The 24,967-nt window shown below is 48.1% G+C and overlaps 1 protein-coding gene across 1 annotated transcript in view; it reads left to right on the top strand.

Moving 5' to 3' along the window:
• The window catches only part of NELFB (negative elongation factor complex member B), a 109,104-nt gene that overhangs the window by 25,820 nt on the left and 58,317 nt on the right, over nucleotides 1-24,967 (top strand). Inside the window, exon 7 of the mRNA XM_029612657.1 lies at nucleotides 20,219-20,321. Coding sequence (XP_029468517.1) covers nucleotides 20,219-20,321 — 103 coding nt within the window. The remainder of the gene's footprint in view (nucleotides 1-20,218; nucleotides 20,322-24,967) is intronic.

Genomic DNA, 24,967 nt, shown 5'->3' with positions numbered 1-24,967 from the left:
AAGTTACCTGCATCCACAATTCTCCACAGGCAGAATAATTCTATATGCAGGGTTTTCGCCCACCACTTCCAAATCTCTGCCACTTTATAGTATTCCCCTCTCCAAAGGGGACCCCCAGGACTCACAGCATCTATAATTCCATACCACCCGTTCCTTCCTCTCTCGGTTTTCCCCACTATAAGAGACATATCACCTGAAAACACTGAAAAAAAATCAAAGTTAAAAGGTGTTCTTTTAATGGGTTACTCACAGGCAGCCCTCACATTAGATGGGTGCAAAGAAAGGGTATGGGCCTTCTCTTTTTGGTAAAAGAATTGCAAGTACTTGATATTTGGCACATCCTACATCCAGATGAAGTCGATTATACATTTTATTCAACTCCACAAGCTTCCTATTCTCTGATCGATTATATTTTTCTCTCTTCTTCCTTTAACCCTAGTGTTAAGGCAACACAGACTGATGATATGTTACTTTCAGATTATTTCTGTTGAATTAGTAGTGGGTAAAAAAAAGTGTCCTCCTTTTAAGTGACACTTTCCTCTGTCACTGCATAATGATGTGTAGCCTTTAAGTCAGGGGTGGTCATCTCCAGTCCACAAGAGACACAAACAGGCCAGGTTTTCAGGATATCCACAATGAATATGCATGAGATAGATTTGCATACACTCCATTGTATTCATTGTGGATATCCTGAAAACCTGGTCTGTTTGTGGCTCTCGAAGATTGGAGTTGGCCACCCCTGCTTTAAGTCCTTCATAGTAGATGAATGGCAGCGATATATGAGCATTAATACATCTCCTGAAATCTCCCCACAATTATTATGGGATGCTGGGAAAGAAGTTATACGTGGATAAATTATTTCCTATATGCAGCAAAATGTTTTAAGAAAAGAGACATTGAAATTTTACATCTTAGTAATTGCTTGATGCTAAATTCTGGATCTCAGGATGACAGAGACAGAGTAGACTCCTTGAAGGAGCAACTCAGTCACTTGCTTTTCAGAAGGCACAACAGGTTTAGGGTTGCATGTCACATTTGGCCGGCCGTGGGATGGTCTGCGACCAACCGCACTCATATGGACGCAACTAAGACTTGCAGGTTGCCACTGATGCAGCCCCTCCAGTGCCACTATCACTCCCAGCCTGGTGCTCCCTAGGCACACATGCAAATGTACACACATGATATAGGCCCCGCATTGGGAACAGCAGCACCAGCACCCTTTGACAACGGTACGGCTGGGCATTTAAACCCCAGCTGCACTTATAGCTATTGTTTCAGCAACAGGTCCTCCTGCTCCCAGCAGTGCATATTGCTCGTTCCCTGTACGTACCAGGATCAGTCCAGGACACCTGGGTTGTGACTCCGCACCAGTAGATGGAGACAGACTAAAACTTGTGGGCGGAGCCATATATGCCCCTGTGCCAGTCACAGCCCCTCAGTCTTACTCTGTCTCCAGTAGATGGTGCAGGTCCGGTCACAGCTCCTCCCTGCCCTGATTCTGGTACTCCGTCAGGGTTGGTTTTCTTTTGGTTTAGGCCAGTTTAGGCTTTAGTGTCTTTTAATTGGAATTTTTGCCAAATTGTCGCTGACGTCCGTCTGCCTTACCTCCCGGGGGGGTTGAGAGGTCCTGAGGGGACTACCCCCCCCCCCCCCCCCCCCCCCCCCCCGGTTGAGGCCGCTGCTAGGGTCGAGGACCCGGCTTTTTCTAAGTAGCAGCGTCAGGGGTGACACCGGGGAGCCCGGTTCACTCACCCCTGCTGGACTAGGGCTCCAGGACCGCGGACAGCGACAGGCGTTTTGTTGTTTAAAAAAAAAAAAAAAGTTTGTCTTTTGTTTTGTGCCGGCTCTCTGTTCCTTGCGTCGCCGCTCTAGGGGGGGGGCGCCGCTGACAGGGGGGAGGCCGTTTCGCGCGACTTTTATTATTTTTGATTTCCTTTGACGGCCGTCTTCGCGCCTTTTTCGCCGGCCTGCATTGTGGCTCCGCTTGCCGGGCCTGCGGCTCGGCGCGCATCTCTCGCGCGACGGCCTATGCGCTTCCGGTATCCCGGGCGATGAAGGTTCGTCCGGGGCGTCTCGGGGGGCTCGAGTACGGCCCGCGCGACTGCCGCCGAGCGGGGGGGGGGGGGGCGATGGAAAGGCCCCAGGATTGTTTCCCGCTCAGCGCGGGAGTGGCGGCCATTTTAGCCACGGGCCGCGAAATGGCGCGGGAAGCGGCAGGGCCTGCGGCCTTGCCTCCCGCGCTGTCTCCTCAGCGGGGCCCGGCGGGGGGGAGTCCCTCGGGGGACCCGGGGTCCCCGGGGAGCCCAGCTGAGGCTGATTCTGTTTCCAGCTCGTTTTCTGAGGACTTTGCGCTTTTGCTGCGCAAAGTCCTGAAGTGTAAGAAAAGTAAGAGCAAGCGCGGCCGGAGGGAGTCCCGCAGGGCTCCACCGCCGAAGAAGTCCAACAGACCCTCGGGGATTACGGATGTGCCCCCGAGTGCTTCCAGGGGGAAACGGCCTCCGCGTGGCGTCCCACAGGAGGCGGACCCGGATTCCTCCACGGGGGTGGACACTGATTCCCCTGAAGAGCCCCTAAAGGGGCCGATGAGGTGGCAGGGGACGGATCCGCTCCATCCGGAGAAGGAAAGGCATCACAAGCAGCGGAGGGAGACGATCCCAAGGTGGTCCGGCTTTTCCGCAGGGAGGAACTGCCTCCCCTAATTCCGGCCATCCCCCAGGAACTGGGAATTGAAGCACCTCCGGTAGCGGTTCGGCAGGAGGCGAACATGGATCCGGTCCGGTTAGGCCTCACGGGCCCTGTAGTGGCTTTTTCCGTTTCATTTTTCTTCTACGGACATCCTATTCCGGGAATGGGACACCCCGGAATTGGGGCCGAAGGTCAGCAAAGCCATGGACAAGCTTTACCCGCTCCCGGAGGATGCGCTGGACCTTCTTAAGCTCCCCGAGGTGGATTCGGCGGTGTCTGCAGTAACAAAGAGATCCACTATTCCTGTCACGGGTGCGACAGCCCTCAGAGATCTTCAGGACAGGAAGCTGGAAGTGCAGCTTACGAAGATTTTCGAGGTTTCCGCGCTGGGTATTCGAATGGCCATATGTACGAATTTCGCTATGAGAGCTAGCTTGCGCTGGGCCCAAGTTCTCCAGGCCAATGCGGATCTTACTGCTGGCGAGGCAGCACAGGCGGATAGGTTGGAAGCAGCAATAGCATATGGCGCAGATGCGCTCCACGATCTGCTACGTACCTCGGCGAGATCCATGGTGGCTGCGGTTTCGGCGCGCAGACTCCTGTGGCTACGCAACTGGGCAGCAGACGGCTCCTCCAAGGCTCACCTCGGGGCGCTACCGTTCAAAGGCAAGTTGCTGTTTGGCAAAGAGTTGGATGACTTGATGGTTTCCCTGGGGGAAAACAGGGTTTTTTAGGCTGCCCGAGGATAGATCCAGGGCGCGGTCTTCTTTTCGGCTAGGTCCCGCTTTCGGGGTCCCGGGAAGTCGCGCCCTCAAAGGTCGTCCGGGCATGCATATAGGTCTGCTTCCTCCCGTACTTCGCAGTGGCAGCAACAGTCCTTTCGGGGAAAGCGTTTCGGGAGGCAAGGAGGTCCCCTTGCGATTACGGGGCCCATGTCGTCACAATGAAGAGTGGTCGGCCCATCTCCCGCCGCAGCCCCTGCACTCCGTTCCCAACGTCGGGGCGCGGTTGATGTCCTTTCGGGAGATGGGCCGATGTGACGTCGGACCAGTGGGTCCTCAGCGTGATAAGACACGGCTACGCGTTAGATTTTGTTCGCACTCCGGCGGACAAGTTTCTTGTCTCACCCTGCAAGGCCCCCGAGAAGAGGTGCTAGGCACCATCCGACGCTTAGAAGCTTGGGAGCCATTTCCCCCGTCTCGGTCAGCCAGCACGGCAGGGGCCGTTACTCCATTTACTTCATCGTCCCAAAGAAAGACGGCTCGTACAGACCAATCCTGGATCTCAAGGGGGTAAACCGATGCCTGCGCGTTCCGCACTTCAAAATGGAGACGATTCGGTCGGTCATCGCCGCGGTAAGGCCCAGCGAGTTCCTGGCCTCCCTGGATCTCACGGAGGCGTATCTTCACATAGGCATTCAGCCGGCGTTCCAAAGCTTCCTCAGGTTCTGCATTCTGGGACGGCATTACCAGTTTCGGGCGCTCCCGTTTGGGCTCGCAACGGCTCCCCATACATTCACGAAGGTGATGGTGGTGGTGGCAGCGCAGTTGCGCCGGGAAGGTCTCCTGGTCCATCCTTATCTGGACGATTGGCTGATTCGGGCGAAGTCTGAGAATCAGTGTCGGTTGGCAGTGGACAGGGTTCTCCATCTCCTGCAGTCCCTAGGATGGGTGGTCAACTTCAGCAAAAGTCATCTGGCACCCACGCAGACCTTGGAATATCTAGGAGCGATGTTCGACACGAAGCAAGGCAAGGTGTTCCTGTCACACGACCGGGTATGCAAACTGCAGTCTCAGGTACGGCGTTTACTGTCGCTCCGTCGACCGCGGGTACGGTCCTTGGATCTATGGCTCCCACGCTGGCGCTGGTCCCCTGGGCGTTTGCTCACCTGCGACCATTACAGGCTTCGTTGCTGGCCCGCTGGAAGCCGGTCTCGGAGGACTTCTGCCTACCGCTTCCTCTAGCGGGACACGCGAGGTCCAGCCTGCTGTGGTGGCTGGATTCCAGTCATCTGTCTTCGGGAGTCTCCCTTCTGGTACCCGGCTGGACAGTGGTCACCATGGACGCCAGCCTCTCCGGCTGGGGGGCGGTCTGCCTAGGGAGTTCGGTCCAGGGCAAATGGTCAGTGTCGCAAGCCCAATGGTCTATCAATCGCCTAGAGACCAGAGTGGTCCGTCTGGCTTTACAACGCTTCCTGCCCTTGCTGCGAGGAAAGGCAGTCCGGGTGTTGTCGGACAATGCGACCACCGTGGCTTACATTAACCGCCAGGGCGGGACAAGGAGCCCCCAGGTGGCGGAGGAAGCTCAACGCTTGATGGCCTGGTCGGAGCTGCATCTCAGCAACATAGCAGCATCTCACATTGCGGGAGTCGACAACGTTCAGGCGGCTCATTTGCGACACGTGGGGGGGTGCCCCACATGGACCTGATGGCCACGTGGCACAATGCGAAGGCTCCGCGACTTTACAGCCGACGTCGAGGACGGGGGGCAGAAGGCGTTGATGCGTTGGTGCTTCCCTGACGGACGTGTTGCTCTACGTGTTTCCCCCGTGGCCGATGATCGGCAAGATTCTTCGGCGCATAGAGTTGCACCCGGCCAACGTGATCTTGGTGGCACCGGAGTGGCCGCGCCGGCCGTGGTTCGCAGACCTGGTCCAGCTGGAAGTAACGGCGCCCCTTCGGCTCCAAGGAATGGCGGGCCTACTCCGCCAGGGCCCCGACTGTTTGGAGGATGCGGATCACTTCTGTCTCGCGGCATGATGCGGTGGTGGCTACGGTGCTGCGTTCTAGGAAACAGTCGACTTTTCTGGCTTCTGTCCGTGTCTGGGTGGTCTTTGAGGAATGGTGCGTGCAGCGTGGGGTGGACCCCACTTCGGCTTCAGTTTCCGACATTCTGGCGTTCCTCCAGGCAGGGCTGGCCAAGGGTCTAGCGTGCAGTTCCCTACGGGTTCAGGTAGCGGCGCTTGGTTGTTTGCGAGGTAAGGTCCGGGGTGCGTACCTGGCGTTTCATCCGGATGTTTCTCGTTTCCTTCGGGGGGGCTAAGCTTCTTCGCCCTCCATTACGGCTCCCTTGTCCGGCTTGGAACCTCAATTGGGTTCTCTCCGCTCTCTGTGCGGCACCGTTTGAGCCCTTGACACGCGTAACGCTTAAGGATCTCACTTTAAAAACGGCGTTCTTGGTGGCAATTGCTTCGGCGCGGCGTGTCTCCGAGCTACAGGCCCTGTCCTGTAGGGAACCTTTCTTGCGTATTTCTGATACCGGTGTTTCTCTGCGGACGGTTCCTTCCTTCTTCCGAAAGTTGTGTCGTCTTTTCATGTGAATCAATCGGTGGAGCTGCCCGTTTCGCGGGTGGGGCGTCCTCGGTTCCGGAAGCAAGGGACTTACGGAAGCTAGACGTGCGGAGAGCCCTCCTTCGGTATCTGGAGGTCACTAATCAGTTTCGGATCACGGATCATCCGTTTGTCCTGTTCTCTGGTCCAAAGAATGGGGCCGCAGCGTCTCGCGCTACGTTCGGCCGTTGGATCAAAGAGGCCATTGGCGCGGCCTACTTGATGCGTGGAAAGCCACTTCCCGTGGGCCTGAGGGCTCACTCGACTCGTTCTCAAGCAACGTCTTGGGCGGAAGCTTCGCAGGTGTCGCCTCAAGAGATTTGCAGGGCGGCTACCTGGAAATCGTGGCATACCTTTATCAGGCATTACAGGTTGGATGGCAGGGCTACCGATCCCGGGGGTTTTGGAGAGAGGATTCTCTGAGCGGGACTCTCTGCTTCCCACCCTCAGTAGGTTTGCTCTGGTACATCCCAGGTGTCCTGGACTGATCCTGGTACGTACAGGGAAAGGAAAATTAGTTTCTTACCTGATAATTTTCGTTCCTGTAGTACCAAGGATCAGTCCAGGATCCCGCCCGCAGTGCTGCGCTGAAGTAATGGAGAGTCCGCTCATGGTTTTAAATTAATCTGTTCCGCTTGTTCGCTCTCTCGTTTGGGGAGTCTATTTCCAGTAGGGGTGTTCTTCCCCGTTTTATGGTTAAATAGCTAGTTTGGTTCTCTGGTTATGTTCTACTTTGACATTCCGTATGACTGAGGGGCTGTGACTGGCACAGGGGCATATATGGCTCCGCCCACAAGTTTTAGTCTGTCTCCATCTACTGGTGCAGAGTCACAACCCAGGTGTCCTGGACTGATCCTTGGTACTACAGGAACGAAAATTATCAGGTAAGAAACTAATTTTCCTTTGTGTTGCTGTCGTCCTTATTCCAGCCTTGCCTTGAAAAGAGATCAGGGGCTTAGTACTATTTATTTCAGCTGTCCCAGAAAGGGCCGTGAGTCGTCCTATTCTTTGGGAACCCATGAAAAATAGCAGACCTCTTCATAAGCAGTTCCCCCACATGGATACACAGGGGAATTCCCCCTTATCTCCTCTAGGGATTATTACCAGATATTTCTCACATGCATTATCATTGCATTATTGATGAATCTAGGGGTAGAAGAACAAGAGTTCCTCCCCTGCATGGTCCCTGGAGTCATGGTTAGCAAAAGGGGACATCCTGATAGCTGTTGGTAATAGATCCAGGGTAATGCCCACGCTAAGAAAACGGAGCGAGTTTAGGGAAATTTGGGAATTACCGCACCACGTGGTAATTTACCACTTCGCATCAGTATTATCGCACTGCGCAGTAAGTTTACCGCACAATGTGATAAACCCTACTTTTCGCATCCAGTGCTGAGAGAGAGAGACTATCTACAAGGCCCTTGTAGTAGTTAGTTATTTATATCTCTATAGGAGGCCCACCTAGTAACTCGAGGTGAGGTTTAGGTAGTAGTGTAGTGGTTAGGGGCCACTTTTACATGCAGAGTGAGATGTACGAACAGAACTACTCTCTTGTGAAGATTTGATGTCCTTCGGAGTGAGGAAACTCATAGAACGATGAGATTTGTACAGTGTTCTCTCAGCCTAGCTTGATGGACACTCTACCTGGGTTTTAACGCCAAAAATAACGACACCTTTTTCAATAGTTTATTTATTTATTTATTATTTTTATTATACCGAGTTTCATGATATGAATCACATCAACCCGGTTTACAATTAACAATGTGAATAACTGCAGAGAGTAACATGGTAGAAACATTTCCCAATTCGACATTAAATATAATAACAAACTTAACAAATAAAAACATTGTAACAATATTTAGGATGTGAGGAAGTTACAAAAAACAAGGAAAAATAACTAGGATCTGAAAGGGGAGGAAATTAAAGAAAGAATATTAACATTTTAGCCAACTGTATCAATTAATAAATATGTATAAAATTATAAAATATAGATGGGTAGGAAAGATTGACCAAATATGAATTGTAGTGAAGTATAATAATATGTTGTTGTCACTGCGTGTGAAGTTAGTGGGTTTTTGTTAAGCTGTGCGATATCATGCGTTATGGCTTCACGCTTTGCGAAGTCAGCCCACTTTTGTGGAAATCCCACCCCAACTCCTCCCCAATCCCTCCTTTTTATTAAATTTGCATTGCGTCATGCGTTATGGTGCTTATCGCATGCATTAAGGCATTTTACCATGCGAAAACGCCTTAATGCGTGCATTAAGGCCACAACGCGTTTTGAAGAACGATGCAGCTAATCAGGCCAACTCAGAGTAGGAAAGGCATTCAGCCAAAGCCACAGTTATGCAGGTATGGAGCCCCTAGGCTGACAGATTATTATCCCGAACAGCAATTAGTCCGTCCCAGTCTCTGGCATATAGAGAAGCCTTCTCGTATCCAAAGGCCTTACTCCTGGTGCCCAGATATCCCATTTTCATGTCTGCTCTGAGCATGGCCTGTTCTATAGGTCCTAGGCTCCAGGTCATGGGACTTGAAGGTTGTACCTTATTTATTATTTATTTATTTCTCAGTTCTTATATACCACACATCAGATTCCAGATCTGGCCAGAGCGGTTTACAATTAATGCACAATAAAATACATTCGAAAATAAAACATTAAAAATTCCCAAATCTATTGGTAAGGCAAGACTTCCCTTTTTAAAGACCATATTGCTTCTCCCTCATTAAACATGTCTATTTGGTCATTAATTACTGAATAAGGGGTAAAGCTAGCGTGTCAAACGTGCGTCCAATCGCGGGTTAACAGTGTGCTCTGCTGGAGCGCACTGTAATGTACTGTATCGGCCTGTAATAAAGGCTACTGTCCCTGTTTCTTGGGAGGTTAGAAGGAACTTGAAAAGGAAAATTAGTTCTTACCTGTTAATTTTCGTTCCTGTAGTACCACGGATCAGTCCAGACCATTGATTGAGCCTCCTGTCCAGCAGATGGAGACAGACCAAAACTGAAAGGGTATCCTATATCAGGACAGAGCCTACCCTGCAGCCCTTCAGTATATAACCATTGTCAAAGCAGCAAAAGGCATAAGGTCAAGCAAGTAACAGAATAACTATTAAAGTTTATTTATTTATTTATAACTTTTATATACCGACATTCAAATGGATATCACATCGGTTCACATACAACTGGGGAACCAAAAAACTAGTAGTGAGAGAGGAAGGATAAAGTTACAATTAACAGGGGGTCATAAGGAATGGGGAGAGAATGCGGAACGGTCTAAGGGACCCAGAGAGAGTAAAAGCAGGAAGGATACAGCAAATTTACAAATTTGTTGAGATAGCAACTATATTACAAAATATATTTGTTGGTAAAAACAATCAACCAATAGAACAATTGAATGAACTGTGACTAATCGCTCTTGCATGACTACCCCAGATCATCATAAAAGATACTTCCAGTGCCTGTAATAAGAATCCAAGAGAGCCATGCAGAAACACAAAAGTACTTCTATAAGAAGGAAAAACAGGAAAGAGTTCAAGCGGACAGAACACGGGAGGACGTCTGGACTGATCCGTGGTACTACAGGAATGAAAATTAACGGGTAAGAACTAAATTTCCTTTCCCTGTGCGTACCCGGATCAGTCCAGACCATGGGATGTACCAAAGCTTCCCTACAAAGGGTAGGACCGAGACAGTCCCGCTCGAAGCACCTGTCGACCGAAGGAACCAAACACTGGTGCCTGCACGTCCAGGCGGTAATGTCGAGCAAAGGTATGCAGGGATTTCCATGTAGCTGCACCTGCATATTTCCTGCGGGGAGACCGATTGAATCTCTGCCCAAGAAGTAGCCTGAGAATGCAAGGAATGAGCTTTCAAGCCCTCAGGAGCCGCCCGGCCCTTGCAGATATAGGCTGAAGAAATCGCCTCCTTCAATCACCGAGCGATCGTAGTCTTAGAAGCTTGGTTGCTCCTATTTGGACCACTCCACAGAACAAAAAGATGATCCTTCTGATGCTCGCATCAAATCGGTATGTGAAGGTAAGCCTCTGTCAAGTTGAGGAAGGCTAGATATTCGCCTGGACGAACTGCTGCTATCACCACCCTCAGGGTCTCCATTCTGAGAGCACGGTTGACTCGTTTGAGGTCCAGGATGGAAGTAAATGGAATACTGGCCGGCGCCTTGTTCCTCCACTGGCATCGGGACTATAGTCCCAAGGTCCTGGAGCCTGGCGAAGGTTTGACAGACCGCAGGCCGCTTCAGCCGGCTGCAAGGAGAAACGAGATGGAGATCCGGTAGGTCCCGGGCAATTCTAACGTGTAACAGTTTTCTACCACCTCGAGAACCCACTGATCGGACGTGATTTTGGCCCATTCCTCGCAAAACAGAGACATCCACCTAAGTTTCGTATGGAGGAATAGACCGGCCGGATCTCATTGGGAAGTGGACTTGGTGGCTGGATGTTGCTGACTACCATCTCTGAAGGCACGACGGCCCCAAAAGGAATGAGACCATGACTGCGACCTGGAGGTGGCTGCTCTTGGAAAAGAACCTCGCGCCCTGTTGTTATACCGGAGTTGTCCCCGAAAGCGGGTATGTGTCGGGGAAAAAGGACTTAGACGGTTTAGGGTGGTCGTCCGGCAGCTTATGGGCCTTGTTTTCGCCCAAGGATTTAATAAGCTGTTTTAGGTCCTCTACAAAGAGCAACTTGCCCTTAAAAGGGAGTGTGCCCAGCTGAGTCTTGGAGGAAGAGTCTGCGGACCAGTTGCGCAGCCAGAGGAGACATCTGGCCGACACTGCAGAAACCATTGCCTTGGCCTGTATGCAAAGCAAGTCATACAGGGCATCCGTGCCGTATGCAATGGCACCTTCTAAACACTCCGCCTGCTCTGCCTCTGCAGACGGGAGGTCCTGGGTGCTGAGTAATTGCTGTAGCCACCTAAGACTTGCCCGCTGCATGAGACTGCTGCAGATCGTCGCCCGGACTCCTAAGGCTAATACCTCAAAGATCCGCTTAAGAAAAAATTCAAGCTTGCGGTCTTGAACATCCTTCAGAGCTGTGGCACCCACCACTGGGATCATGGTATGCTTGATAACCGCAGATACGGAAGAATCCACTTTGGGAATCTTCAGCATGTCCAGGCAATTTTCAGGGAGCGGGTAGAGCTTGTCCATAGCTCTCCCGAATTGGAGACCCGTCTCTGGAGCTTCCCATTCCCGTAGCAAAAGTAACTTGTGCAAGGGATGAAAGGGAAAAGTGCGCGGAAGTGCCCAGAGTCCCGCCAGGACTGGGTCTGCATTAGCCAGCATCTCCGCTGTCACCGTATCCTCCAGAGGTGCATCGATCCCCAATTCTTGCAAAATAAAGGGGATGAGCGGTTCCAGCTCTTCCCGCTGGAATAGCCGAAGTACCCAGGGATCATCTCCCTCAAGGGGAGGAGCTGGGGAAGAAAACTCCTTATCTAATCCCGGGGAAGATCCGCAGGAGGCTGCGGTAGCTCCGGGGGGGGGGGGGAGAGGGACCCCCGGACAGAACCCTGTACATCTGGCACCATGGGGCGGGGAGTGGAGCGAGCACCCGAGGGATCTTTGGAGAAGGAGGCTCCGGGGGGGCGGTTCCTCATCCTCCTGCAAGCTTGCCAAATAGGATTTGTGCATGAGAAGCACAAATTCCGAAGAAAAACGGGCCCGAGATGATTTTCCCGAAGGTAGAGGGGGGCGAGAGGGGAGGTCTGGGACATCACCCTGAGAGTGCACCGGGCTTAAATAGGGGGGTAAAACTTGAGAATCCAGCTCTTCTGCCTCCTGAAGCCCTGTATCGACATTGGTAGAAAAACCCAAAATGGCTGCCGTTCCCGCGGTTTGCCAGGTTGGGAACGGCCTGGCCATGCGTCGGGGAGCACGTCCCCTGGGCTAAATTCGTCGGCGCTGCCAAGGAGGGGGCCCTCCCCACCCGGCAGGCAGCCGGAACAGAGACCATTGCGGGAGAGCTGGGAGGCCGGCTCTCCACAGGCTATACACAGATGAGAATGCGGCATTGAGGCAGGAAAACAGCCACGGGAGAAAACACAGCTGAGCTGGGACCCCCCAAGGAGAAGTGCAGGAGATCAAACCCTGCGCTCTCCCGATGCTCAAGTCAGACACAAGCGATAACAAGTACCTCAGCCTCTCTGGTGCTTTAAAGGACACCAAAGGTAAATACCTTCTGCCTTTGTATTTTTTTTTTTTTCTCAGCAAGCAGGGGAATCAAGCATCCCTGTCAGAGCACCTGAGGAAAAGACATCTCGGGGCAAGGCAGAAGGAACAGGGGGAGGGACTGGCACCACCAGTATCGCCCCACAAGAAAAAGGGTCACCAGGGAGGGAGCCTAGGCTGATCAAATCAAGGGGCAAGCCCCCCTAGGCCCCCCAAGAACGAGGGAGGCAGTATTGTCTCCCTGACATAGAACAAATAAAAGCACAAATCATCAGTTTTTCTTTTTTTTTTTTTTTTGACAACACAGAATTAACTCTAATAACCTAAACAATACTTGCTTGAGCTTGCCCCCTAAGAAAGAAGTAGAAAAAGGACCCTAAAGGGTAAGGGCAAGCTAACAGGTTACCACAGGGTGAGCTGCCTGGCATCTGCTGGAGACGGACAAATACTGAAGGACTGCAGGGTAGGCTCTGTCCTGATATAGGATACCCTTTCAGTTTTGGTCTGTCTCGATCTCCTGGAAGGAGGTTCAACCCATGGTCTTGATTGGTCGGGTATGTACAGGGAAAGGTGGCTTTTCATAGTTGTCTCCTGCAGAGAATGGATTTTTAGTCTCCTCAATTATTTTGCACCATAGGTGTGAACTTTAGAGGTTAGGAGGGGAATTTTGATTCAGATCAGCTGAAGTGAGGCAGGAGTTTTAGTGGAGAACCAATGGGCCCAGGTCTAGGTTGAGGGCTAGAGCCAGCCGTCTAGCATTCTAGAAATCCCGGCCTCTAGCTTAGGAGAAGGCAGCCCAAGTGTCTGTAGCCAGTGTAATGCCATTAGCTGATTTGAACAAGCTCATAGAATCTAATAGCCCTCTGGTATCCTGATAAATGAGTCAGATTTGTCTGGGATGGAGTTCTACTGTGGTACCTAGTAGCAGCTCACGTCGTTAACACCAGCATCGTACAGACAAATGTTTTGAGCTGACACTCTTGAGACCTCAATGTGTAAATAGGCCAGAGGTCGCTTCTGCCAGTCCTAGCAGTTAGATGAGGCACCAACACGAGTGGATTTCAGATCAACTTGGTGAAGCTCCAAGAAGAGCAAGATCTTCAGCCAAAAATGGAAAGCAGGAGCCCGGGGGTTTGGGAATCGTTGTAAAACCATAACCGGTATCCAGTGTTCTGTGTGTGTACCCACCAGGAGCCTGGACATTTCCTAGACCAAGTTCTGAAAGTGCAAGCAGAGGTGGTTCTCCCTTTCCTCTGGTCAAAGGATTCTTCTAGGTTGCCAAAGAGAATGGAAAGGATCTTCTAGGGTTTACAGTCTTGGCTATTGAGAGAACCAGGCTACATAATGAGGATTCTTAGTGTCAGCATTAGTCTTCAGTGGCATAAGAGAGGACCATTCCTTGTATGTACCCATAAGGCTTCCTCCATTGACCACTGGTCCTGACACACCACTCCCCAGCCGGAGAGACTGGCATCGGTGGTGACGATCGTCCAGACAGGGATATCGAGTTCCACTCCTTATCTCAACTTGTCCGGAAGGAGCAACCATTAGAGACTGACCTGGCAAACTCCGTAAGTGGAAGTGGAAGCTGAAACTGCTCTGACAGCGGATCCCAGCGGGATAGTAAGGCTGAGTGTAAAGGCCTCATATGAGCATTCTCCCATGGAACCAACTCCAAAGTGGAGGCCATAGACCCGAGAACTTGCAAGTAATCCCAGACCTTGGGAACCCGCTTCCTCAGTAATTCACAATCTAGAGCTTGTAATTTGGAAATCCACTTTTCGGTGAGGAATATCTTTCCTGCCTTGATATCGAAATGCCCCCAGGAATTCCAAAACCTGGGAAGGGAAAAGATGATTCTTGGATAGATTGACTATCCAATCTAACGACTGCAGGCGCTGGAGGGCCAAGTCCACTGCCTCCCAGCAATGGGCTTCTGACTTCCCTCAAATCAACCACTCATCCAGATAGGGGTGAACCAAGACCCCGTCCCTCCGAAGGGCCACTGCTATCACGACTGAAGGGCAGGGCGCAAAACTGAAAATGTTCCCCCAGAACCATGAATCTCAGGTATCTAATGATCGGGCCGGATTCATATGTGTAAGTATGCTTTGGTCAAATGCAAAGATGCCAAGTAACTCTACCTTGTGCCCCGAGGCAATCACTGATCATAGAGTCTCCATATGAAACCGAGCAACCTTTAGACCCACGTTCAGCTTTTTTTAAATCGAGGATCGGGCAGAAAGTGCCCTCCTTCTCAGGAACTGTGAAATAAATGGTATAGCGGCCTGTCCCCCCTGCTCCTCCAGGGGGACATTAACAATGGCTCCTAGCATGCGAAGGCGACCACCAGTTTCTCATACTGCCAATTTCTTTTCTTCATAAGAACACGGGGAGACCAAGAACAAATCTCTTTGTGGCCAAGCAAATTCTAAAGCATAACCTTGTCCTATCATGCTTAAGACCCTCTGGTCTGACATGATCCTGGCCCCCTATGAGTGGCACCGAGAAGTGGACCAGCCTGGCATCATTAGGCGGACTTGGCTCCACCACCACTCTGGGAGGAGCCATCTCTTTCTGGCCTTCTCCCTTGAAAGGACTGGTTCCAGGATGGCTGCTTTCCCGAGGGCTGTTGCTGGGTGCTTCCTTGCACTCTGGTAGGCCGAAAACGCCTATTCCTTCTGAAATGGGAACGCAAAGGAAAGGACCCTTTCCCCTTCAGCTTATCTTCAGGCAGTTTATGAACTTTGTTCTCAATAAGCTTGATCATCTCCAAGTTACGACCGAAGAGCAATTTCCCCTTGAAAGGCAAGGCTCCTAACTGAGATTTAGATGAGACGTCGGCCGCCCAATCCTCAACCAGAGGAGCCTGCGGGCCAAAACCGCCCCGCCAATGACATTGTCCTAGAAGAGGTCCTAACCATAGGCCACTACAGCTTCCAGCTGCTCTGCCTGCTGTGTTTGATTCAGACAAGGATCTGTCTGATTGTAACTGTTAAAACCAACGCAAGCCTGCTCTCAACATGAAACTGCTACACACGGCCACTCGAATGCCGAGAGCAGACACCTCAAATATCTTCTTGAGGTGCACTTCCAACTTCCTATCCTGAAGGTCTTTCATGGCTGTAGAACAGCAACTGGAATAGTCGTCTTCTTAGTAACCACCGAAACTGAAGCATCCACCTTCAGGAGCTCAAGTGTATCCTCTGGCAAAGGATATAACCTATCCATGGCTCTGCTGACCTTCAGGCCTGACTCGGGAGTATCCCACTCCGAAAACCCCAGCTTGCCAACCGACTGGTGAAAAGGAAAAGATCTTGCTGGACCCCGGAGGCCAGCCATGATGGGGTACATGTCTTCCAGCCCCGATTCCTCTCATGGTTGTTTATACCCAGTTCTTCTGGAACCACGGGAATTAGGGGATCCAGCTCCTCCTTGTGGAACAACCGTACCACTTTGGGATCATTCCCTGGGATCATTCCCTTCCACTGCCAGGCTTTGGGTCCACACCTGATCCGGATCCTGGTCCTCCTCAGAGGAGGTGTCCGCAGCAGTAGTCAATGCTGGGGCTCCTGGGACCCGCCGGACCCTCGTAGTCTCTTCAGCCCGCAAGGACCTGGCCCTCTTCGCCAGTCTTGAGTGCGCTGAAGCTGCCTGTGCAGTTTTAAAGCGACCCGTTGCTTTCCTGGCTTTATAAGCTTTGTGCAATAGGAGTACAAACAAGATGTTCTAGGCTTTTAAACCTTTTTTTTTTTTTTTTTTCTCCCCAACCTCAGACAGCAGGCTTTGCACCTCCACATCTGCTGGAGACGGAGAAATACCGAGGGATTGCAGGTGGCACCTCGTGTTAAGTGTCAGTAAAACTTTCTCTGTCTCCATCTGCTGGAGGGGAGGCAAAACCCAGGAGTCTGGACTGATCTGTGGTACTACAGAAACAAAAATTAGCAGGTAAGAACCAATTTTCCTTTAGCAGACTGAAATTAGAGTTTGGAAACTCTCAGGCTGATACAGAAAGGAGAGCAGGCGAGCGCAGGCCACTCTTCTGGGTGCGCGATTTAGTAAAAAAAAATATTCAAATTGAGGGCCTGCAGCAAAAGGAGGCACTAGGGACACTAGTGTGTCCCTAGCACCTCCTTTTTGACAGAAGCGGCGGCTGTCAGCGGGTTTGACAGCTGTCAATTTTTCCGGCGTTGGTTCTCGAGCCCGCTGACAGCCACAGGTTCAGAAAACGGACGCCAGCATAATTGAGCATCCGTCTTCCGACCCGCGGGAACATTTAAAATTTTTTTTTATTTTTGGGGCCTCTGACTTAATATCTGCTTTTCTGTACACTTCCCCGGTCCTGGCCGAAATTAGCACCATTTTGCTTTCTGTATCGTGCAGGACTGTCTAATAGGCCCATCAACATGCATTTGCATGTTACGGGCGCTATTAGTTTTGGGGGGGTTGGCAGCGCGTTCCCGACGCGCTATTACCCCTTACCGTAAAAGGGGGTAAAGCTAGCGCGTCAAACGTGCGTCCAAACCCGGGCTAACAGTGCACCTCACCGGAGCGCACTTTTACTGTATCGGCCCGTCTGTGAGTCCAGTTTATGGAGAGGGCAATATTTCTCTTTGAGGGATCCATTCCTTCAGTCTTGTTCTTTCAGCCAGAGGAGACTGGGATGAAGGCATAATTTGCAAATCTCAGAGGGCAGAGTCACTCTGGCTTGCAGGAAACAAGCTGTCTGGGTATTCTCTTGGCTGGGATGCTTTCTTCTAGGGATTCAAGAAGCAAGTATTCCACTGTGAAGATCTACGCAACTTGGAACGTGAGTTTAGTTTTTAAGGGATCTGGCCTTGTAGGAGATACCAAAGGTTGCATTTTATTCAACAAAATATGAACTTGACATGATGGACACTGACATGTATTTCAGCAGAAATTCAAAGATGAGGAACTTTGGCCAGAATAACAGTACTGAGTTATCTGCTCTACAGGTTTAAGTATTGCTGAAGGAATACAGCTTCTCTATATAAACACTGACCTAAGAAACAACCCAGATGTGGATGTCAGGGACAGGACCCAGATTGGCAAACAGCCCAAATCTACCTGGAGATGAAAAGAGGCTATCCAAGAAGGCGACTTATCAGATAGGTCAGCTCACAAGTGAGTTCTGCCATAGCCAGGGCACCTTACTGGTCAAGAGCTTTCAAGACCGAGAGCATGCGCCCTGGCTAAGAGTTGCCATGCGGCAGGTGCGGTGACACACCAGAAGGGAGTTCTAGCTGTCCGAAATGGAGAGACCCCCTTTTTTGTGCTCGTATTTGAATATGCATGAGCTTTTACATATGCAGGTCCTGCCTGTTAAAAGCAACAGGGGAGAGTGTTCAGGGAGGCAGCCAACAGAAGAAGTCCATTCACACCAGCAGAAGACAACACCTGAGACATGACCCCTGCCCTTCCCTGTGACGAAGCAGAGCTCCTGTGTCCTAGGCGGCTACACATAAGAAAATCCAGCCTGTTACCTGGCTGCTCATGTCGAACTTGTCTTTTCTTCTCCAGGACTCAGACAAGCCTCCTGAGCCCACAAGCAACAGGCGCCAAGAATGTATGCCTCCTTTGACAGAGATTGCCTCTGAGACCTCCAGCCACAGAGAATGATCCAGGGTGAGACTGAAAGTAATCTCCTAAAGTTATGGGAGTAGTTAGCTAGCTATGTTTATTAATACACCCTAAGCAAGTCAAAGTTTCTGATATGTTTGCCCTGAGTTCACTAATAATGCAAAGTTTTACTCAGTATAAACCCTATGCTGTTAAGTACAGTAGAGGCATGTGTTGTCTGTCTTTTTCTAACTGGTAAGCCTGAAATGTCTGATCAATAAGTCTGATTCTGAGATCAACAGTATCCTTTCTGAACTGCTCAGATTGCATATAGAGGAGGTAAAAGTGGTCAGTTTCTGTAGTGCTTCCCCTCTCCCAGAGCCAGGAAGAGATAAGAGGGGGGAGGCAGCAGATAGCAATCCACAGGTAACAGAATACCCTTATTTTCCTACAGCCTTCCTTCCGATTCTGAGATCAACAGTATCCTTTCTGAACTGCTCAGATTGCATATAGAGGAGGTAAAAGTGGTCAGTTTCTGTAGTGCTTCCCCTCTCCCAGAGCCAGGAAGAGATAAGAGGGGGGAGGCAGCAGATAGCAATCCACAGGTAACAGAATACCCTTATTTTCCTACAGCCTTCCTTCCTCTCTCGTTGAATGTTGTTGAATTCAGTCTCCTTAGTGGCTTTTGGCGTATTCCCCTTCTAAGGGTAGTGTTTCATGTCTGTCAGAACTGGGCTTTTCTCACGACATATGAGATGTGACTATTTTTTTCTTGGATAGTCTTTGATGTGTCCTAGTAAAGCACATGAAGGCATTGATTTCAGGAGGATTCAAGGAAATGAGTGCTCTGGCCTGCTCCAACAAGAGTTTTCAGATCCCAGAGAGCTATCAAGCCCACTCAATAAGGGTGCAGGACTCTTTGGAGGCAGAATCAGAACCTGTCTTTTCAGTGCCCTTTTCTCTGTTGCATCCCTGCTCTTAAGGTCCTCAGTGTAGGTACACAGTCTGGGAGACACCTTGAACATAAGAAATTGCCATACTGGGTCAGACCAAGAGGCCATCAAGCCCAGCATCCTGTTTCCAACAGTGGCCAATCCAGGCTACAAGTACCTGGCAAGTACCCGAAAACTAAGTATATCCCATGCTACTGATGCTAGTAATAGCTGTGGCTATTTTCTAAGTCAATTTGATTAATAGCAGGTCATGGAATTCTCTTCCAAGAACTTATCCAAACCTTTTTTAAACCCAGCTATTCTAACTGCACTAACCACATCCCCTGGCAACAAATTCCAGAGTTTAATTGTGCGTTGAATGAAAAAGACACAGGAGTCCTGAGAACTATTGTGGCTTTCTCCCGCCCGGTCTCAGTGGAGCTTAGTTACTTCCTACTTGTTTGGACTGATCTAGCATGGATGCTAAGGAAGGTGACATTTAAACTTATCTGTTAATTTCCCTTTCTCAGTCTTGCCAGACTAGTCCAGAACCCACCCAGGGAAGCCACAACAATCAAGGGTTCTCGGTCTGACAAGTTCAGAAAATTATCAGAGAGTCTGTTGCCCACTGTGAAGGTAGTTGACCTAATTATGACCTTTGTGTAGGGATTTTCTATTTATTTATTGAACCAATTTTGATTCTGCCGAACTGGAAGGCTCAGCAGATTACTGCTTAATTTCTGGGTTATTGAACATGGAATGAATTTTCTTGGCTGCATCAGGTTTTATTTGTGGTGGTAATTTGGGAACCAAAACAAACAATTGCCTTCTGTTGTCGTAACTTTGACATAGGATACTGAAGAGTTGAAGGCAGCATCAGATCACTATAGGGGGAGTGAAGTCAGCTTTGAGCTTTTTTCTTCATCTGCTGGCAGGGGAAACATAATCCCTCTTCTTTGGGCTGGTCTGGCAGGACTAAAAGAAAGGAAATTAACAAGTAAGTTTTTAATTTCACTTTCAACTGAAGGATAAAGAAGAGGAGACTTTTTTATAGTCACTGAAACTTATCTTCGGATAATATAATTAGTATAAAACGTGCATTCTGACTTGAACATACAACAGGGCAATGTCTGAATAAGCAGATAATCTCTGAACTGGAGAAGGCATGCAGGGGTCAGTTTAACCCTTTATTTGTGTGATTGGAGTTCAGTTAGGATATTTTAACATCAGAATTAGCTGGAATATGTGTGAATGGCACTGGTGTGTTTATTAGAGAAGCAAACCAGCCCTGCAGTAACATGTTAGTTTTAACATGCAGCCTTGTTTACCTCCTTTTATAGTTCTCCATTTAGTTCATGGGAACATCAGTAGAAGTCTAACACCAGGCACAGTGCTCATTTCTTACCTGTCTGTAGCTGCATTTTCTTCTTGCTTTGTTCTACCTGGTAATTTAGAGCTCGCAGTGTAATACATTAATTGTTGTCTCTGCCGCTTTTCAGGGATCTGTCTATGATCTTATGTGATTCCTTTGCCATTAATACCTTGGCACTGAGCACTATTAGAAATCTCCAGGAGCTGATCAGCCAAGAGGCTTTGCCCAGAGTAAGTAGCGGCTTCTAGTCCTACATGAATATTTGGGCGTAGTTTGAAATTATTCTTTTCACAATTTGGTATCGCAGGGTAGCTGGACCTGGTTTATTCAGTTTTGTTTTAATCAAATGTGTGGAGCATATATGTAACATTTTTCTGGTATGTTAACAAAAACAAGCAAAAAAAATACACCCTGTTCTGTCAAAAAAAAAAAAAAAGGTGGAACATCAAATGGTAAATGTTCAGATCCATATTATAGATATATGAAGGGATGGTCGCATACAGTAAAGGAAACTATTATAGAGATGATCCTTATCTGTTAAAATGATAGCTCCCATTTTTTCAGCATCAGTGTACCAACTTCTCAATAGCAGTGTTTGATTCCTTGTATATTTGGTGCAAAAAAGTGTAATGGGTTACAATATTCTGGCAACCACAGTGCAGAGAGTGTACAAGAATACCCATTTGTTTTAAAGAATCTTTCAGAGCTACAATTCAGCTTAAAGTATGAGTTTGTCATCCTAATGCAAGCTTGATGCCAAAATGCCGCCATGAGAATGAGAGACTCTTGGGTGTCTTACCACACACCTTCTTCTATCGGACTTGCTAACATTCTTAGTCTGGGAAGTATTAAATTGCTAATATTTTAATTTTTTGCACAGGAACAATAGTTGCACTTTCGTACTTTTTTTTGCATCAAATGTACAATGTATTATAAACACTGCTTTTGAGAACTAGGTGCATGCATGTTGAAACATGAATGCTCCTAATTATGATTGATAGATAAGTTTATTCTAAATAATTTTCCACATTTTTTCTGGTATTTCAGAGTGTAATCCTGAAGCCCCAGAATTTTAATTTCAACTTTTGTATGCTTAGCGCAGTGTACCTGATTGGATGGAAGAGTGGGCATTCTCTCGTAATATGAGCGAACCCCCAACTCAGCTTTTCTGAGCTATTACATTCAGTTAAATACATCACTATTCCTAAACTTACACACCAATGGATTACTTTGTTTGCATGACATTTTCCAACTGGATTGGCATTATAATTTTATCTTGTATGTTTTAGATGAAAATTCCAGTTTAGATCAGAATCAGTTTGGCTTCCGTTGATTTCATAGTACTCAATTTCTCGTTTTCCAGTCTTGACACCATACACTGTGGTTTTGATTCTGATATTTGTTACATTCTTTTCTTACTAGATTTTTCCTCAGCTTTTGAGACCCTGGATCACACTGTTCTATTATATCACCTCTCTGAAGTTGGTGTGATGGGTTCTGTTCTTTCTTGTTTTTCTTCCTATCTTGCAGATCTCTCTCAACAGATCAAATTTAATGGTTCCATTTCATCTTGGGCTGCTGTCACCTTGGGTGTTACCCAGAGTTCTGCACTATCTGATGCTCTCTTCAATATCTGTTTAACTCCTTTCCGTTCTCCTCTTGGGCAACTTGGTCTTTATTTCAAACTATATGCTGAGGACATAGTTTTTCTTTCCCCCTATACTCATCTTGGTCTGCAACTATTCACTTTGCTTCGATCTACCTGTGATTGTCTGTACCAACAACTCCCTCAATCTACCTTAAGGAGCCCAGTTCAGGCTTTTAACCTAGTCCTCATTAAGGCAGAGCGCTGCAAGGGATTCTCAATGAAGGGAGGTTCCCTTCACCCTACTATAAGAACCCAGGCCCAGAGAGCTTTAGGGGCCCTGAGGAGTTAAAAGAATCTCGCCATATGCAAGGAGCGGTTATGTCTAAGGTTTGTAATTTAGCCGAAACATGGTCCGTGTTGGGAACAATTTATGAATAATTGGATTGATCAGAATGATACAGTGTCAAAAATATCGCATCCATACGCCATTTATTTGAGCTAAGTATCTTTTTGAAATTAAATAATTAGAGGTCACAATTAAAATAAAGTATTATTGCACTTTTAGATATTTAATAATAAAGTGAAATAACAGAAAATACCATAAAAATTTAAAAAAACATTATATAAGGGAGATGGTATGTGATTATAATTTATGGTGCCATAAGAGCTGATACTGTCTGGGGCCCTATGTGGGCGGGAGACAGTGGATTGCCACTAATAGGCACTTTGGTTCTATGTTACCGTTCTCCTTATATATATATAAATTTTGAGAAAGTATTTTAATATTTTTGTTTGGGAATATTTTTCCCTCTCCTTGTTTTTTGTGCTTAAGGTTTGTGATTGACATAAAGGTAAAAACCCTGCTCTGTAAAGATTGTGAATTTTGTGGCGTTAAGGAAAGCTGTACTGCTTCTTTTAAGTTGATTTGTGTACTACCTGAAGCTAAAGTGAGCCTCACTTCTTGTTTTGAGTTAGGGACTTTTGTTCACTGTAAATATCGTGCACAAAAGGGTAACGGCCAGTGTCTGCAGCTTGATTCTTTCTGGTTTTTACCTAGCCACTCTTGCCAAGTTACTACACTGCCTTCAAAGTATATGCTGTGGCTCTCTGTCAATCTGCTTTCTTTAAACCTCTGCAAAACGAATGTTCTGGGGGCAAGATGGCCCGCCGAGTAGGACGCCACGGCAGAGCTCTCCCTGCGAGGTATTTTCTTCTTCTAAATTTCCTAAGAAAATTTCATGCCTCATACCAAAAGGAAGGGGAAATTAAGGGGAGTGAGTGTTGACTCACCCCACTTGGACCCCCGTCAATCCTGCATCGAGAGGTTCTTCGTGGGAGCCACAACTTCCTCACCAGAGGTCATGGTCGCTGGAGGGATGACGCTGGAGTGTGCACCGTCCCCCTTGACCTTCGACACCACTTTGAGCCCGGGGGCGCCGAGCAGGCCTGCTCACCCCAGTCAGACGGAGGGGCTCTTCATGATGCCAGCAACGGCAGGAACCTCCCTGGACTTGTTGCAGGGAGAGGTGACGCCAGAGCGACTTGAGTGAGATCCAGGAGAGCATCGTGGGATCTAGGGGAGAGCCACATTCGATTGCTACTGTAGATTCAGACACAGGACTGGTTTCTTTGAAGGAGGAGCAACGGATAGCGACACTGATTTCTTTCCAAGGTATGGGTGCGAGTTCAGGCACGAAGGTGGAAACGGGAGGTGCGCAAATAGAGGCTGGGACTCTTGGGCAAAGATTACTTCGATCTGAGGAAATATCTTTAGAGGGGATTTGGACTGATTTAAAATCTATAGAATCTTCAATATCCTCTTTATCACAAACAATTACAGAAACAAAAAAATCAGACTGTGGTTAATGCAAATTTGATATCTACTTTTAAAGAGAAGTTGGACAATTTGGAAAATAAGGTCTCCAATATGGATAAAATACAATTGAAGCTTGTCCAGTCGGATTCACTAAGTAATAGAAGACTGGAGAATATTGAGAATGCTCTGAGGTCTCACAACCTCAGTGTTGAATTTCCCGGTAATTAATATGATCTCCCCTTTGGAATCGCTTAAATAGTACATACAGCAAATTTTGAAAATCCCCCATTCAGTGATGCCAGTAATCACCAAGGCCTATTACCTCCAGCAGGCAGAACGGGCGGAAGGAGAAGTTACTAGACAAACATCAACGCTGGATATCTCACAGATTTTAGAGATGTTGCAAGAAATGGAAATTAATCAAAGATGATCACTTCTGGTTTCATTCGCATTTTTGTCCGACCGTAATAACGTTTTGAAATTTTTCTTTAGAAACTGACAAATTCCCTTCTACGGCCGGCAGATCTGGATGTATCCAGATGTGAATAAATCAACACAAATGTGTAGAAAAAGGTTTCTTCTATGCGTGCTAAGATACTCCAATTAGGAGCTAGATTTAATTTGAGATACCCATGTAAATGTTGTATAAGATACTCAAATACAAATTATGTATTCTTCGGGTCCAATCAGCTTAAAACCTTCCTCACTGCGCACACCTGAATAGATTCCACCGAGGCTTCGGCATAGATATTTATTTATTTATTTTTAGATTTTTATATACCGGTGTTCCTATATGAAATAAAGATCACATCGGTTTACATTGAAACAGAACATGGAAATTGCCAAAAGGCATTACATAGAACAAGGTTATGAAACTTGGAACAGTGTACATAAGTTCAAAATTTAATGATAACGTTGTAACATTGATGACCAAAAGATAAAGGAGAAAAAAAAAAAAAGACTTAAACAATTAAGTTGACAGGTCTTATTGAGCATAAAAATTATAACGTATAAGTGAGAACGTCTCAAGTGTCCTGCAGCAAGAGATTAGATACCGAAGTAGGTAGTGGAATGGAAAATGGGGGTTTGTGAAGAAGATATGTTCTTGCTGGTTGGAGGGGAAAAAATGATGATCATGGTCCTGGAAAAGCTTGGCTAAAGAGCCAGGTTTTAAGTTTTTTTTTGAATGAAGAGTGGCAGAACTCAAGCCGAATGTCTGGTGGGAGCGCATTCCATTGAATGGGGCCTGCTGTAGATATGGCACGTTTATGATGCGAGGATTTTGTTGAAGGTACATAGAGTGTGCCTTTATATGCTCCTCTGATGGGTCTAGAGGAGGAGTGAGGGCGTAGTTGGTTACATAATTGAAGAGGAGAGATATTGTGAATGGATTTATGAATTACAGTGAGTACTTTATATAGGATCCTTTGCTTTAAAGGCAGCCAGTGGAGGAGCTTGAGAATGGGGGTGAT

Source organism: Rhinatrema bivittatum, chromosome 8 (genome assembly GCF_901001135.1).
Source record: "Rhinatrema bivittatum chromosome 8, aRhiBiv1.1, whole genome shotgun sequence".
Lineage (NCBI taxonomy): Eukaryota > Metazoa > Chordata > Amphibia > Gymnophiona > Rhinatrematidae > Rhinatrema > Rhinatrema bivittatum.
The sequence above is the reverse complement of the archived record's forward strand: the minus strand, read 5'-3'. Positions and strand labels throughout refer to the sequence as shown.